The following is a 16,646-nucleotide window of genomic DNA, read 5'->3' as shown; positions in this document are numbered from 1 at the left end:
TGAAAAGAATGCTTTAAAGCGGTTTTCGGATCAGTCGGGGTATTACAAAGAAATATGGGCAATTGACAAATATTAAAAGTTAGTCATCTTTTATAAAAATATAAGGGACATAAAAATTCATAAAAAAAGTTCTTCTTCTTCTTTGGAAGTTCCACCTTCAAGAAACATATATTTACGTATAATTGATATCTAAAACAATGACTGACGTTCAACTAGAAACCCTTTCAGAGTTTACGACGTGCGATATATCTGATGGTCTCCAAAACTTGTACGGTATCAAAGATGGTGGCTATTTTCCAAACTTGTGTCAGAGATCAGGTGAAAGAAAGTCTGGTTCAACTGTTGGAAAAGCTTACACTGTTTTATTTGCACATGCTTCCGATGAAAGACCAGCCATCAATTATATCGATGAAATTCCTTCAAATTCTGTATTGGTGATGGCCTATACACCAGAGCTACAAACTTCAGTTGCGCCATACACATATGTTAATAATGCAATTTTTGGAGGATTAATGGCTGCCAGAGCTCAAAAACAAGGTGTTAATGGTACTGTTGTTTTTGGTAGAGTCCGTGATGTTGGGGAATTTACAGATTTGGAATATCCTGTGTTCAGTTATGGTTTGAGTGCAGTTGCATCTAAAGGTGTTGTTAAACCTGTTGCCATCAACACATCCCTTTCAATTGCGACAAGTTCGGACATCATTCCTGTCGATAATTCAGGTCAATTAATTAGTAAATCGTGTGGTAAGCGTAAAATTGCTATCGCCATCAAAGAAGGCGACTATATAGTATGTGATATTCACGGTATGACTCGTATTCCACATGAAACTGTTGATTTAGATCGTTTAATTACGTATATCAAGGGTTCAATTGAAGTCGATACCTTAATAGCCCAAGACATCCTCAATGGGGAGCCTGCTGAAGCTTCGAAAATAAAGTACAGAGTCGCTTTGGAGAAACTAAAGGACTAGGGAACTTCCTAACCTTCTGTTTTAACTTCTTTGCCTTTTTATAGTATAATACTTATTCTTTAGTGTATTTAAATGTACATATTCTTTTGTGTTATACAATAACAACGCAACTATAATAGAAAATGATATAAATCAAATAACTTATTAAGGGAAGTAAGGAGAATATAGCGTAGCTTTTATTGAGAGTACGGTACAATCATATACAATATATATACGTATATATATGCCCCACCCCCTTGCGTTTGATAGTTTCATTAATTTATATAGGAGAGGAAATCAATACCAATATTGCTTAAGCAGAATAATTCAAACGGAAAATATCGTTAAAGACGTAGTAAGAGCTACCTTCTGGGATCAAATGGAAAACCTGGGAAAAACGTTGTGGGTTTGCTTCATCATCAATCAAAAGGTCACCAGTAATCATAACCAGAACATCACCATTTTGGGAGGCTGGCTGAGCATCTAAAGTGGTGATTCTGTGAGTAACTTTTTGGAAAGGTAAAGAAACCAACTTTTCGACAATGTTCTTAGCACCTTGCAATTGGTTAGTTTCAAAAGTTAGCATTGATTCATCTCTATAAAGGTTACCTAATTGAGTTCTGTCGGAATCGAATTGATTGTAGTAGAATTCAGTGAATTGTTGGGCTAGAGAGTTGAAATCCATGGACATCGTTGGCTGAGGAATGTGTATATACGTGAGTTATGGTACGCTTTATTACTGACACAAGAGACAAATGGTAACAAATACAAAATCTGTATGAAAGAAAATTACAAAAATATCAAGTCCTTCTATCCAAGATTTATTCGATGTTTGTTCAATCATTATTCAATTTTCCATCCTCTTTTTGATTTTGTTAGAAATTTTTCTCTTCTCTTGAAACTTCAAGATCAAATTGTACGAGGGAAACCGAATTGAAACCTTTCGACAAAAAACAAAGAACAACTTGAATTTCAATAATAACAAGAAAGTTAAATAGTTAAACTAGACTGTCTTTTAAAAAAACATTCTGGTATCCTTTATTTTTCAGACAACGTTTCAATTGAGTAAACATTGTTTGAGGTAAAAGAATTAGTATTCACTTATACAAGTTAAAATATCTTAACTTCTCTTTTTGTCTTTGTTATTAAGAGAAACGATAAAAAGGAAAACACTATTCAAAAACATAGGGGAGGGCAAAAAGCTTTCACATCGCAGGATTTATAGCAAACTGCATAATGATTAAACGTGCAACATCACCATTCAAGAAGTCTCACAGTAGACAAACATCTACAGATGAAAGATTAGCTGGCGGCCAACACTCTAGAACGTTTTCCGGTGGAAGTGGACATATAGGGTCACCTAGTAGACAGACAAGTATAGGAGCTAGTCATCCACCGATCTCGGGATCAAACCAGACACATAAGAGAACTACGTCCAGATCTTCGAACTCTTCGCAAACTTCTAATTTCTTAGCCGAACAATACGATAGAGATAGACGAGGTATTATCAGTTATTGTTTCTCGAAGCCAGATCACAAGACCAATTCACCACCAAACAATTATATTACCCATGTTAGAATTATTGAAGACGCCAAATATCCATCTTCGAGGCCAGCAGCTGATTCAAAATTAGAAAATAAGAAAAAAAGGGTTTTGATTCTTAGTGCGAAAGCAAATAATCAAAATGCTATTCAATTGCATAAGGCTCGTGAGAATTCAGACGGGTCGTTCCAAGTAGGTAGAACATGGGATCTAAAAGAATTGCTTAGAATTGAGTGTGATCAAACAATTCTGGAAGGGTTTCTAATGACCATGGGGAAGAAATATTATTGGGAAACAAATAGTGCAAAGGAAAGAACTGTTTTCATTAAGTCCTTAGTTAAAATATACATGCAAATATATGATGGTCGGGTTCCAGAATTGATAGATTGGGATTTATCCTTGTTCTATCTCGACGAACGTAGTTACTCTAGAGCAGTTATCACAAGAGAATCCTCTTCTCAACCAACATCACCTTCAATTGGTAAATCACAAGGAAACAATAATGCATTTGTCTCGCAACAGACGAATATGAACATGCAAGAAAAAATATCCCATAGTTCGGATAATGATAGATTGATCCAACAGCAGAGGGAGCAAGAATTGAAACAGAAACAACTGAATGATCTAGAATTACAAAAACAGAAATTACAACAGAGACAGTTATATGATCAGGAAGTACAGAGACAGAAATTAGAACAACAACAACGAGATAATGTGTCGGAATCAATGAACTTCCAGCGTAGGTCCGGGGTTGAAAGTGCTCGAAAAAGCCCGTCCAGAAACAGCTTGACAAAAGCCCCATATACCACGTCCACTACCCTCAATAGGTTAAGTAATACCTTTCATGATGAACAATTAAGTTTACATGCAGATTCTGACGATTTTCAAACACCAAGACATGATACATACAATTCGCAATCACCCGTAAAAACAGCACCAGATCTAAACTACAGCAATGTCCCAGATAGATCATCTCATTCACCTATACATACCACTGATCCATATTCGAATAATTCTGCAGGCTATTCAGACAAAGAAACTAATGGATATGCGGATTCTGACCCACAATTACAACCAAGGTCTAGAAATAGACCTATTTCAAGATCACCACAAAGAAATGTATACCAAGAGAGACCGCGGAGTGCCGTAGATTTGTATTCGCCATCTAATATCCACAGAAATAGTATGGCTGAGGTAGAAGATGTAAATTTTGCAGAACAAGGTAAAAGATTGGCTAATGTGCAGGCATTAGACGAAGATTATGAAGACATGAAACCTATAAGTTTCGATGATATAAATCAAAAGGACCTCAATGATTCTCAAACAAGGTACAATGCCGAGCAGGAAGCCACTGATTTAGACGACCAAATTTTGCAAGAAGAACCACTTGATTTGAACCAAAGGAACAACGGCAATACCACTGAAAGTAATGAATATACCGGAGGACATGATATATCAGATAACGAAGACCTAAATACCTCACTCAATGAGGAACCTCTCAACGAAACGGGCGATTTATCTTTCGAAAATGGTGACGAGATTCGTTATAGTCAACACCTCGAACCGCAATCAACACATGTTTACCATGAAGTGACTACTATTCAAGAAGAAGGTCAAAAAATTTTACCCCAAATGAATGAAGACGAAGAAATATCTACAGAACCAGATAAATCGAGCACTGAGTTAGTTGAAATTAATGACGAAGCTCTGTTAGAGACATTGACAGATATCAATTGGAGCTCTGACGACGATGCAAATAAACTATTGGAGCGGATTGACCTACAATTAGCAGAAATTGAACACAAATTCAATTCAAATATTTTAGCTCTAGAAGATGCTGGATCAGAACTTAAAGTTTATGAGGATAATGTGGATATGGAATGTGACAGAATGAATCCAACCTTTGCATTATTCTTAATGGAGATGAATACATTTGCAGACGATATTGACTTTGTTGAAAGTAGACAAAATGGTCTACAAATTGAGAGTGCTAATAAAAAGCTTTTATGGAATACTTTGTCGGATCTACTAAATACAGTATCTCTGGATGAAGATACATTAAAAGAACTATTAAAGTGCCCTATCAGAGAGAAAACATTACCATGGATGGAAGTACAATTAGGTTCTCTATCGAAGGCTGTTAGAGCCATCAGAGGTCAATCCACGAATGATGAATATAGTTTAAAGGATATGGAAGCTTTGAAAAAAAGACGTCAATATTATGAAAAGGTCACTGAGCTATTTTTAGAGAGAGTGGTGGCTGAGATGGGTACGATGTTCGCATACATTAAGAGTAACGGAACTACTAAGGACCAATTGATTAGTATTCTACACCGTTTGCTTACCTTTTCGAGCTTGATCATTTTTTGTAAGGAAATTTCAAACGATTCATATAAAACTATTATCGAACAATGGAATGAAAATGTCCAATCAGTATATACTGAAATGTGGGATAGAATAATAAAGAAACAGCAAAAACAATTTGCCAACAACAAAAACATCCTACAGGGTATTGCAAATCAACCTGGTGAGGAGAAGTTACTAGAACAATGGAAATCATTCAAACAGACAAAAAGAGTCACTTCTGATGGTAGCCTATATGCAGATTCATTATCAGGCATCATCGACATTCTAGATTTAATAGAGCACCAATGTGTTGTTTACCAAACTTTTATCGATAACTTTTTCCATATTTCTTCTAATGAGTCTTATGTTGATTTTGTCAAGAGATTCAAGGATCCAACGTCAAGAATTATTGACTTAGACAAAGTTAACAGAATGGATTCTGATAGAGAATCCGCACTTATAAAATCTCAGTTAGTCTCGAGGGTTTTTAACCCTGTTGTGACACAACTAATTTCATATTTTGTGGAAACCATGAAATCGAATCAATCAATAGCTCCTTCAATCATGCTAATACTAGAACAAAAATTGGGGACCCTGGAATCTACAGACCAAGAATTCCTAAGTGATACATTTACCAGAATTTTCACTCAGCTGAAACAACTGTGGTCTGGATTCATGGAAGATGAGCTGTTATATGTCGAAAGAATTGCAACAGATACAACAAACAAATCTGTGTTCCCAACAGTCGTTGGTCTTCCAATATTTATCAAAAATACTCATGATTCTTTAATGTACACGCAAAGTAAGATCAATGCGGAGGACATGAGTAAGTATGAGGTACCAAAGCTAGTTACAGAGTCATTTAACTCGTTATGTGTTTCCATTGTAGGCTTTCTATCTGATCAGGTGGATGAGAAGGTTGTATCAGGAAAACAAAAGAGTGCACTATCAACAGACCAATTGGCACACTCAATTACCCTTCTACAGAATACAAATTGGCTAATTGAACTTCTAACCATGTTAAACGGGCCATTAAAAGGTACATTTGATCAGCCAATCCAAGAAAGCAAGAAAATCTTTGATGTTGAGAAGGATGTATATGCAAACTTTTTGCTACAAGAAGCAATTCCAAAATTAACATCTTTTGTTCGCGGGGCCATGAATGTCGTAGAGACAAGTCCAAACCAGGCCACAAGCCCAGCCATATGGGGTGCATATAGTAAAAGTAACCTACAAAATATATTAACATCTTACAACTCAAAAGAGATCAGTGTGTTGGCTACCAAACTTCATAAATGGTTATTGAAACACTTCTCCTCCGGACAACCTGATATTCTGAGAGACAATCTTTGTGACAAGTTGTGGTCGTGCCTGCAAGGCCAAACCGTGTCTCTGTACCTGAGATTATACACTATAATAGATAAATATTACAAGGGTACACATGTTAAATTCACAAAGAATGATATTATCACCGCATTTGAATTGTTCAAAGAAGCACCATGAGTTTTTGCTTACATCAATTAACAAATATACACATACAAATACTTATATAATCATTTAAATAGCAACTTTCGAATAAACTTATGAATAATGCATGTGTTTCAACCACGATCGCCCATCGATTCTCCAAATTGTAACTACACTGGGGTATATTTCTATTACATAAAAAGTTTGGTCATTTCTCATATGCGCCTTAACTTATCCACACCTTTTACAAAGTTCATTGAATTTAGCGTTTAAAATTTTTTGAAAAATAAAGCTTCATCGAAAAATATTGAAGAAGTATAAGTTATAAGATAGGAAAAGAAATGCAATGCACAGAAGATACACCTTCCCTAGCAGCTCGAAAAATAAATTGAAGTAACATAAAATCGTTCAACCATGTTTAAAAAGTATGCATATTTACTTGGGAATAATGAATTCCATTATTCGAGCCTTCTTTACGCTATTCTGTTCGAGCTGAACATATACTAACATATATACTATTACGTTGTACAGATTTACGAGAGATGATATACATTCACGTTCTAACGTGAAATCCTCTATCCAAAGAACTCTTAAGACAAAGTTAGTTAACCAATATCCTAAATTGGAGCCTGTTATTGATGAACTAATTCCAAAAAAGAGCCAAGTGGAGGTAATCAAGTGTGAGGATAAGATTCAATTATATGCTGTGAACGGTGAAGTGCTATTCTTCCAACAATTCGACGAATTAATTCCTAGTTTAAGACTTGTTCATAAATTCCCAGAAGCTTACCCAATAGTTCAAGTGGATAGGGGTGCCATTAAATTTGTTCTTTCTGGTGCAAACATCATGTGTCCTGGGTTGACATCCCCTGGTGCCGGCCTACCAGACGCCCCTGGGTTTGAAAAGGACAGTGTGGTTATAATTAAGGCTGAGAACAAAGATAGTGCATTGGCCATTGGCCGTTTGTTGATGAGCACCGAAGATATCAAATCTATTAATAAGGGCCATGGTGTTGAATTGATCCATCATCTAGGTGATCCATTGTGGAACTTCACCATCGAATAAATAACAGAATATTAATTTTCTATAATTTTCTATAAAATTCTTCTATATAAGAATACTACTTATTTGAGCATAACGTATATGTCAGAGCCGTTTGTTAAACCTAAGTCACTAACGAGCGAAAAGTTACGGGATATTTCTACCATACTTTCAGTTTCACTTGTAGGCTCATATAATACTTTCATTTGAAGAATAGGTACACCAACATGTTTGCTAATGATACTCTTCATATAACGGATTGTACTATTAGGAAGAATATTGATTTCAAAATGGTCATCCTCATTATTGTAATGAATATACAATTTGAAAATTTCCAAATCATTTAACAAACCAATTTCTGTAGACACATGTAGTAAACTTTTGTCTATCTTCTCAGGTATCCCATATTTATCTTTAAAATATAACCACCTGGTTGTATCTTTGGTTAATTTTACAGAATTTGAAAGAATAGCAGATAACAAATACAATTCTGCTTCTTCTTTTATCACTTTGGTCAAATGGGAACCATCCAGGACGTCTAAATTGTTAAACCTTGCGAGAACATTTAAAAACATCTTTTTGTTGCTATCTAACAGATTAGTTTCAGAAATATCTGCTGATAAAATAGGATTATCATTGATGCGGAGGGATTTGAGTTGAAGGAAAGTCTCATTTAACTGATCGATTGATTCCCAATTATTGATTGCGTTGTGGGACAAATCAAGCTGAGCCAATGAGGACTCTCGACTAGCGTGCTTAGCTGATAGCAATATCACTGATCTTATCTTATTATGTGACAAATTTAAATATTCTAATTTCCAATCAGTCAACCCTAATGGCAGTTCATCTAACCCAACATTAAAAAGTGATAAATGGTTTACATATTTTGGCAGCTGAAAAGCAACGTTTCTCAATTCTGATAAGTTGTTACCCCCTAAATCGAGTGACTCTAAAAGTGGGAAATGTGCCACAATATATCCAATACATTTGATGGTTATATCACAACCAGATAATGAAAGGTGTTTTACGCTATTATATATCTTGATCTCACCCGGATTAGGGACATGAGGTTTAAATTTATTACCGCCTATTTTTAATGTGGACAGGCTTGGCATATACTCCAATAGCTCTAAAATATCTCCAAAATTTGAAATAAGGTTATTAGATATATTCAAGTTCTTCAAATTCTTGAAAGGATTAGTTATTGTACGAATACCCTCTTCTGGGGTGGACAGACAGGATATGGATTTTTTTTCCAATGAAATCGATTCTAACGAACTAATCTCCTGATTTCTACTGTTCAGCTCCTCAAATCCTAAGTATTCAATATTCTTTGAGCTAATCCGAAGAGACTGGTCGATTACAGTCGAAGTTCCATATATATCATATACAGCTTCGAGGAATCCTCTTTGCTTTACTCTTTCCACTTTAGACCACTTGAGAAAAGATCCAGAGTTCTCTTTAGTGGTACTAAAGTATCTGTGTCCATTTAAAGTACCTGAATGTTTCCCTCTATTGGTATCATCCCACTCGACACCAAATGCCAGCTCGTCTTTCCACACATCTATATAACCAATATATCTCACAGTGCAAATATCATCACCAATCTGTAATCTATCACCAATATGATATCGCTCCATGATACATTATCTTTGTAAATTGTGTGTCACTTCTACCTCTGCAATTCTATACCAATTCACTTCCCCCTCCTAAATCTTTTGTTGCGATTTTGGAAGTTATAAACTGAGGGCATAAATTACTGTATTTTACCAATCTACGTCACCTGAAAAAATAAAAATAAAAATAGGAAGGCGATGTGCTAGATAAGTTTATGTAATAAATTAATTTAAAATGAAAAAGGTTACGGTTATACTTATGTTATTTTCTTAATGTACATTTTATATATTGGTAGAATATAATATCCTATATGATTGTATAGATCTGCTTTAATCAAGCCATGTCAGCATCTTGGTCGTTTGCTGCACCGATTGCAGCATCCAAAGATCCGAATAGACCATCCAAATCAAACTCTTTAGACCACTCCGAAACAATGGTTGTCTGTTCAGCCTTAGAAGGGGCACTTTTAGTGCCAGTACTGGTACTAGTGGACACATTAGATTGGGAAGCATCTGGTGTTTCCTTGGAGGCGTTTGGTAAAACCCAACCAAGAATCTTACCGTCCCTCCAATCATTCAAGACTGACAAACCGGCACTAGCTAAGTTTGGAATACCACCTTTCCCTAATCTACCTCTCTTACGTGCAATGTAAATTAAAAAGTGCTTAGTGAATGTGTCTGCATCATTTGCAGGAATTGGTGGGATCTCGTACAATTTCTTGAAACTCTCAGTCATTTCGTTAGATTTTGATAATCTCTTGACCAGCATCAAGATAGCTGGATATGGATCCAGTATGAACTTTGGTGGAAGAGCACTTAGAAGTGCTAATTCTGCTTCTTGTTCAACCTTGGATTTGGCCTTGGTCTCTCCAGGGAAGCAAATACCAGGAGAGTCAAGAATCTTCAATTTGCTATCGATCTTGATTTCCCTCAAGGCAGTAGTGACACCAGGCTGGTTACCTGTAGGGCAAACCTTTGAAGGACCCCCACGACGAGAAGTAATGGCATTTATGATAGAAGACTTCCCAACATTTGGGTAACCAATGACACCGACGACAATTGATCTTTTCAAGTTGGAGTTGTTAGAGTACGTTTTTAAGGCCTCTAATAAAGCATTGGCCGTTGCTGATTGAGTTAACTTCTTATTGAAAGAGGTTGAATTTGTGGCACCAGGAGCAGCTCTGATTGGAATAGTTGGGAAACTAGATTTAAGAACATTCAACCATTGTTCTAAAACGTGTGGTGGAACTAAATCTACTTTGTTTAAAATCAGTATTAGACGCTTACCTTGACTTTGTAATACTTCTTGTTCGACCTTTCTAGATCTTGTCCCTTCCGGATCCCTAGCATCAAGAACATACAGGATGACATCAGAAGCATCCACAACAGTCTTAAATATCTTGTCATATGCTTTTCTGGATTGTTCTAACTCGGAATCACCTTCATCATCATCATCATCATAAAAGTTGATATCAAGGTCTCTGCTTTCATACTCGATTGGACCGTTCGCATTAGCAGTAGCTTCAGAAGTACCGTCGAAATCGGCAGCAGCTTGTTGAGCAAAATCTGCCAAAGCAGCTAAACCGGAATGTCCATCATCTTCATCTATGTCATCCTCATCCATAACTTCTTCACCGATAGCAAGAGCTTGTTCTCTGGCTCTTTTCTTTTCTTCTCTGGCAAGTCTTTTCTCTTCAAGGTCTCTTTGTTTCTTGGCCTCGATTTCTTCCAAGATTTTGTGTTTGTATGGGAAATTTGCTGGGATACCAGGATCTTTCTTGTGCTTAGATTTCCAGGTTACATCTGTCTTAGCAAACTTTCTTTCCTTTCTTCTGTGAGCAGTAGCCTTTTTTTGGATACCCTCTCTCATACGAGTAGAAGTTCTTTTTGATGTACGCTTTCTGACTCTCATTATGTTACTATTTTATAAGGCGATGATATATCAATGGTTTAATATATTAAACGACTAGGGATAACTTAACAACACTAGATATCATTCTTTATAAACTACACATTATGAGTAACCAATAAATCAATGATTTGTTATTATCGCAATGCTCATCTCATCGCAATTTGACAATTCAAAATTATTTTTTTCCGCACTCTGAAAATTTTCGCTTGAAGAGGTGTTACCCGTCTAAACTAAAAAAAAACTCATCTAAACGGTTCTTAATGTCACACTTAAATGGTAAAGAGACCTCACCTTACCTCACCTGTTAGAAGAACGAACAATGTCAGAGAAGTTATGCTATATTTTTTTCCTAACTTCTTCCTCAGGAAAAAAATGAGGTTATAAAATTACTTAGTATATATCATATTTATAAAGTAACAATCGATAAAGTTCTATTCAGGAGCTCTTCTGCCAACTATTGATTCTGAAATTTTGAGAAATCTGCCATCGAAAATGCAGCTCTCATATTGGCTGAAGATTGAGATGACTGAACACCTTGTGATAATGGTCTTCCGATAGTATCATCACTATCTTCAAGTGGAAGAGCAGGGTTCTGCTTTTTTGTATTAAGATTGAACATACTTTTACTTTTCAGCATGAATGCGGATTCTTTCAATTCTCTAAATCTACTACTCCCGAATTGGCCAGCCTCTAGGTCAGAGATGTCATTCGATGATCGACAATTCTCATACTTTGACTTGAGTTCGGAAATCTTATACCTTATATGAGCTACTATTTTACCGATAGATGACGAATTGAATGGAATATGCGATACTTTCCTTCCTACAAAGACATATATCACAAATCCTATTAAAATTAATATAAGTAGAAACTTAAGGAACCCAGCAGATGTATTGCTCACCATAAATCCATCACCAATAAGACCAGGAATGAACACTTTGTTGTCATCCTTTGCACTGCGTGAACTTGGAGCAATACCCACTCTAGCATTGCTTCCAACAGTAGGAACCATGCCAGACGCATATAACAAAATTCTACCCAACGTCCAAGATAAGTCTATCTCAACAACTTTATCTAGACTTTGAAACATTGGGTAGTCGTATATACCCTTTGATGTATCTAATCTACTACGGTCTTCTTGTGGCAGTTCGAAACCCTCGTGTAATATATTGATAATCCAATTACTCTTAAAACATGCGTCCTTTAGGTAGCTTTCTGGGATAGAGTTATATTTTCCATCTTTATTATTCTGCTCTATAGTTTTCCAGTCAGTATTACAGAATTCTTCGACTTTCGAACTAAATTTGATAAAACTGTATTCACCCCCAAGATTAAAAACATCGTTTGGGGTGTACCAAAATTCAGATATCCCTACAAACTTATCTTTCAGGAAGTCAATCTTGGGAATGTGAACACCATTGAATAAACAGCGTTCTTCTTGACAGGGTAAATTCTTCAATAATAACGGATATATGGATTTTGAGCATTGCTCAAAATTACCTAGCCCAGCAATCTTAAATTTTGTATCTTTAAATTCGAAATCGGTCTTACTTCCCTTTGGCATACATGGATCAGATAATGTACGTGTGGTGAAATCGTCATCATCATAGTTATTGGTGTTTTCTGGTAAAGCATTAATTAACTGTGCTAAGTATCTCTTTCTTGCCTGATTGGCCCCAAATCCTAGCCACGTACTAACAAAAACGTCCCATTCTTGGATATCCCCATTAAGACTCCGAAGATAAACAGTTGGAATTTCGTACTTGTATTTTGTTATTTCTTCTTTATCACTTGGAACAAATGCAATCTGAGCAGATGCTCCTCCCATATCCATAAATCCCATTGTAAAATGGCTCTTCTCATAGTCGTTGAAGTTGTTGAAGTTACCCAGCAGATAGTTTAAGCCAAGCCAGCCGTATATACCCTCGGTCTCTCCATCTATAATCTGAATTTGGGTATCACAGTCATCCATCTTGAACTTTGTAGATTTTTTAATTTTTATGCATAGGTCCTTTAAAATCTCTTCTCTCTTCTTTTTGGGTAGTAACCGCATACCAGCAGTTGCTTGTATGAATACAGGTGTACTACTTAATTTGTCATGCGGAACAATCTTCTCTGCTTCCTTCAGTAGGGGGTGAACGTGATCAGAGAATGCTTTATTTGTTTTATGCTCAAAACTTGATAATCCAGGATTCGCTTTAAATGTCCAATCCTTAGACTGTTCTATTTTGGGCACCGAATGTAACTCTTGTATATCATGTTGTGTCACATCAATTGTCGCTGGGTCGGTCCATCTAAATACATGCAACCTCGATCCAGACGAACCTGCATCTATAACAATCCCATAACAATCTTGTTCGTTTCCACTCGTGATCATTGTTACTCTCCTTTTATCCCTGTTGTGTGCTATTTCCATTTAAAACTGTTCTTATGTAACCTTTAACTTATAAAGAATGTTAGCTCCAGGAATTAACTTAGCATCGCGAAATAGGTTTTAATTTTTCTTCTTACTTCATAATATACTGAGGTGAAATAATTTCATGAAAAATTTCACAAAAGTAATGATTCATGCAACCCTAACTGTCTCACCAAGAAAAATAAACTCCTCATCAGTACTCATTTCACCTTCTTGCAAGCAGTTTCAGCTTCTAAAAATGTTATCCCTTTTATGGATACTCTTATAACACCAACTGATGCATCTTATCTATTAATTGAAACTCAACCAAAATTGAAATTTAATAAGTAGAAGTATTAACAAACCCATTTTGAGCAGTCTATAACATTCGTTGTTCTAACTTGTTAATTGATACATGTTTTGTTTGTTATTAAGATTTCAATATTAATGTATACTGAAATAACCTCTTTACATGTTTCACATGTTACAAAAAAGTATACCAAAACATTTGAAAGTTGAAATTTCTATCACCTATACTTTTCTGCTTATAACAAACCAAAACGATATATTTCACAATATTACTTATTCAAAAATTGAAGGCCAGTCGATTGGTTACCATATCAAAATAAAACAGAAATAACTCTTCGTTCGAAGCAACCTCATTGACTTCAACCTATCATAGATACTATTACTTATTTTTGTGGAAACAAATCATAAACGCCGGACTTCCTTGTACAACATAATAAAAAAAGATATAATAATTTATAGTAGGTACTCTTACACAATAGTACGTTGCTCAGTAACACCCTTGAAGTATTTTAAACGAGTATTAGTGCTATAAAATGGGGCATTCTTCTCAGAACTATTTAAAATTAACCATTAATACTTAAAATATGCATCTATTTAAAACAACCACGAAGTAGTCAAAAAGACATTAAAGAAGAAACAGATAATAACCCTAACTTTATTTAGGACCTAAACTGTGCTTAGAGTTACTACTATATAAAACTAATACCAATAAGATCTTCTGAAACTATATTGAGTATGACAACAAAGGCTTAATTTCTTCTCTTTAACAAAATATTCCATTTAGTATATATTCTATTTCGGTTACCGTGTACAATCTAAATTTTAGATTTTTCTTTAAAATTAAATCTTTAACATAGTTTATCACGTGCAAATATATATTGAAATTTAACTGTTTTTCATTTTTTTTAAAATTTTTGAACTGGATGCGAAAATTGATAAAAGTATAGGTTTGGGCATAATTTTTATGGTATGCTATTTTAGATATTAGGGGAAATAAAAAATAAAAGGATCTTATGACAGTAAATTTGAGTTGGTATAACATGGTGAGTGTTACCTCCAAGAGACCCAATATATTTTTTGGAATCGAATCAGAAGTAGACAGACAGCTGGTTACGAGGACCTTGTAGTTTAATTTAATTTAAATTTATCTAGAATTATAACTTTATGAACAAAACTATAGTACTAGAAATACAGTTTTTATGACTAGAATTATATTTTTCAAGGGGATTACCAAATGATAGTATTAAAAGAACCCCAAGAGTAAGTTTTTTCCTTGAAATTTATGCAAAATCCGTTTCTTAATATGCATCTCTTTCAGGCACAGTTACATATATTTTGTTTAAAAAAATACCTTTTTCAAACGTTATAAATTAGTTTACGTTTACGACTTAATGGATATGGGTGTCACTACTATTATTTATAAAGTTAGTAAATTCAAGTATGACGCATATTAAAAAGTTTGATATCCCAGCTCTTCTCATATCATTGAATAATGACGACCTAAATTGCTTTAATATATATCTTTTTAAATATTGGTGTACGCAATTGTTTAGTATCTATCCAAGTATTTTAAACGGTAGGAATAGTAGACAAATATTATTTGATTACCTGGGAGGGGTGGATGGATGAATGTATACAAAATAGTACTCCATTGAAATTGATAAGTTTTTTCGTTTTTAGTGTTTTATTTTTTCAGAACTGATTCGGTAATAATAGATTTCTTATTAGAAGTTTTTAGTTTAATATGCTGTACATTCTTCGTGATTTCTTTAGAACCGGAATTAGAAGATAAATAAAATATTACGCAACAATAATTTGCATTTTTTCATACCAATTTTAAATATGTTTGGTATAGATTTACTCTCTCATTTACACAAAAATCAGTTCTTCTCCGGTCGAGTAGGGCGTGCCTCTTTTATTATCCTCAAAGACTTATATCAAGTCGTATGGTTTCTATTATTCTGCTCTTTAATATGGTCATGCCATTATGCTATAGAGAATTAGAGTGCCCCAAAATGTATAATATTTAGAACCTAACTAGATCCTTAAATATTGTGATAAATATACAACTAACTACATAAGAATGATTCCTTAAAACCGGAAAATATCATACTTAGATATCTTCTAAATTTAAAAGATAATTGGAAAGTGAGCCAAAAAATTGCCTAAGTCATTAGAACAAAAAATAAAATGCAAAACAAAAAAAAGGAAGGGACCAAAAAAAGGGATCAAATAAGAATGTATTAATTTATATTATGAAGTATTTAAAAAAATCCAGAAAACTGCAGTGATCTTGTATAAATTGCAAACTTTAGAAAAGTGTTTGTCAACCCCATTTTTCTATTTATCATAGAAATTTTACCAGGGAAGATATATAGTCCTATGCCATATCATATGATAAAAAACTTTTTTCAGAGAGTAACTGCAAGACCAATTAGTTGTTTCAATTTTTTAGAAAGACTCCATTTTCCTATTTGTCCAGAGTCAATTAACTTTATAGAAATAACCTCGATATTTTTTTTTTCTCACAATATATTGTTCCAAGCCATATTTATTTACTTCAGCATTCGGACAAGTGAAGCTTATTCCGATGTGTTTTTATTGTCAAGTATTTTTATGTCTCTTTTAGATATTATGGGTTAATAAAGTAGAAATTTCAGTTTGTTTAACCCATTATAAGAATTTGGAAGCTATATGTTCTAATACAGTTATAAGAAGGTTATAATTAATATTAGCTCCGTTGACACTGACGAAATAATTCGAAGCTATAAAAAAAATATCTAAGACTATGGAAGGGAAGTAAGATCATACTTATTATGAATTGTACTCTATACCCCCTGTAGCCATATTAACAGTGCTATCAATGTTTTGGGCCCAATTTAAGAAATATAGTAATACATTTTAGTGGATTATGTACCAGTAGGATTATCAGTAAATCGATAATAAATGTAAACTTGCTGTAAACAATTTATTTGAAATTAAAGTTACTAGTTATGTGGAAGTGAACTGTGGTCCTTAAAAAACCCGCTTAAACGGTCTAATAAAGTGAAAATCAAAATAGCTATAC

At 34.5% G+C, this 16,646-nt stretch overlaps 7 protein-coding genes across 7 annotated transcripts; 3 read left to right on the top strand and 4 right to left on the bottom strand.

Annotated features, from left to right (window-relative positions):
* Positions 1-197: 197 nt before the first annotated feature.
* On the top strand, positions 198-971 carry KABA2_03S12320 (bifunctional 4-hydroxy-4-methyl-2-oxoglutarate aldolase/oxaloacetate decarboxylase; the record flags this gene model as incomplete). The annotated part of the gene is made up of 1 exon (XM_041550001.1): positions 198-971. The coding sequence occupies one exon, from the start codon at positions 198-200 to the stop codon at positions 969-971; it is 774 nt and encodes a 257-aa protein (XP_041405935.1).
* Positions 972-1,263: 292 nt separating this feature from the next.
* Positions 1,264-1,641, bottom strand: NTF2 (Ran GTPase-binding protein NTF2; the record flags this gene model as incomplete). The annotated part of the gene is made up of 1 exon (XM_041550000.1): positions 1,264-1,641. The coding sequence occupies one exon, from the start codon at positions 1,639-1,641 to the stop codon at positions 1,264-1,266; it is 378 nt and encodes a 125-aa protein (XP_041405934.1).
* Positions 1,642-2,186: 545 nt separating this feature from the next.
* Positions 2,187-6,341, top strand: SEC3 (GTP-Rho binding exocyst subunit SEC3; the record flags this gene model as incomplete). Its single annotated transcript, XM_041549999.1, has 1 exon — positions 2,187-6,341. The coding sequence occupies one exon, from the start codon at positions 2,187-2,189 to the stop codon at positions 6,339-6,341; it is 4,155 nt and encodes a 1,384-aa protein (XP_041405933.1).
* A 378-nt stretch (positions 6,342-6,719) lies between these two features.
* TMA20 (translation machinery-associated protein 20) lies at positions 6,720-7,371 on the top strand (the record flags this gene model as incomplete). The annotated part of the gene is made up of 2 exons (XM_041549998.1): positions 6,720-6,730; positions 6,837-7,371. 2 exons carry the CDS (start codon positions 6,720-6,722, stop codon positions 7,369-7,371), a joined length of 546 nt encoding a protein of 181 aa, XP_041405932.1.
* A 59-nt stretch (positions 7,372-7,430) lies between these two features.
* PAC2 (Pac2p) lies at positions 7,431-8,987 on the bottom strand (the record flags this gene model as incomplete). Its single annotated transcript, XM_041549997.1, has 1 exon — positions 7,431-8,987. One exon carries the CDS (start codon positions 8,985-8,987, stop codon positions 7,431-7,433), a length of 1,557 nt encoding a protein of 518 aa, XP_041405931.1.
* Positions 8,988-9,297: 310 nt separating this feature from the next.
* On the bottom strand, positions 9,298-10,875 carry NUG1 (RNA-binding GTPase NUG1; the record flags this gene model as incomplete). Its single annotated transcript, XM_041549996.1, has 1 exon — positions 9,298-10,875. The coding sequence occupies one exon, from the start codon at positions 10,873-10,875 to the stop codon at positions 9,298-9,300; it is 1,578 nt and encodes a 525-aa protein (XP_041405930.1).
* Positions 10,876-11,329: 454 nt separating this feature from the next.
* YND1 (apyrase) lies at positions 11,330-13,291 on the bottom strand (the record flags this gene model as incomplete). The annotated part of the gene is made up of 1 exon (XM_041549995.1): positions 11,330-13,291. The coding sequence occupies one exon, from the start codon at positions 13,289-13,291 to the stop codon at positions 11,330-11,332; it is 1,962 nt and encodes a 653-aa protein (XP_041405929.1).
* Positions 13,292-16,646: the final 3,355 nt, after the last annotated feature.

Source organism: Maudiozyma barnettii (assembly GCF_903064755.1).
Source record: "Maudiozyma barnettii strain CLIB 1767 genome assembly, contig: KABA2_03, whole genome shotgun sequence".
NCBI classification, from domain to species: Eukaryota; Fungi; Ascomycota; class Saccharomycetes; order Saccharomycetales; family Saccharomycetaceae; genus Maudiozyma; species Maudiozyma barnettii.
This window is presented reverse-complemented; position numbering and strand designations above follow the sequence as displayed.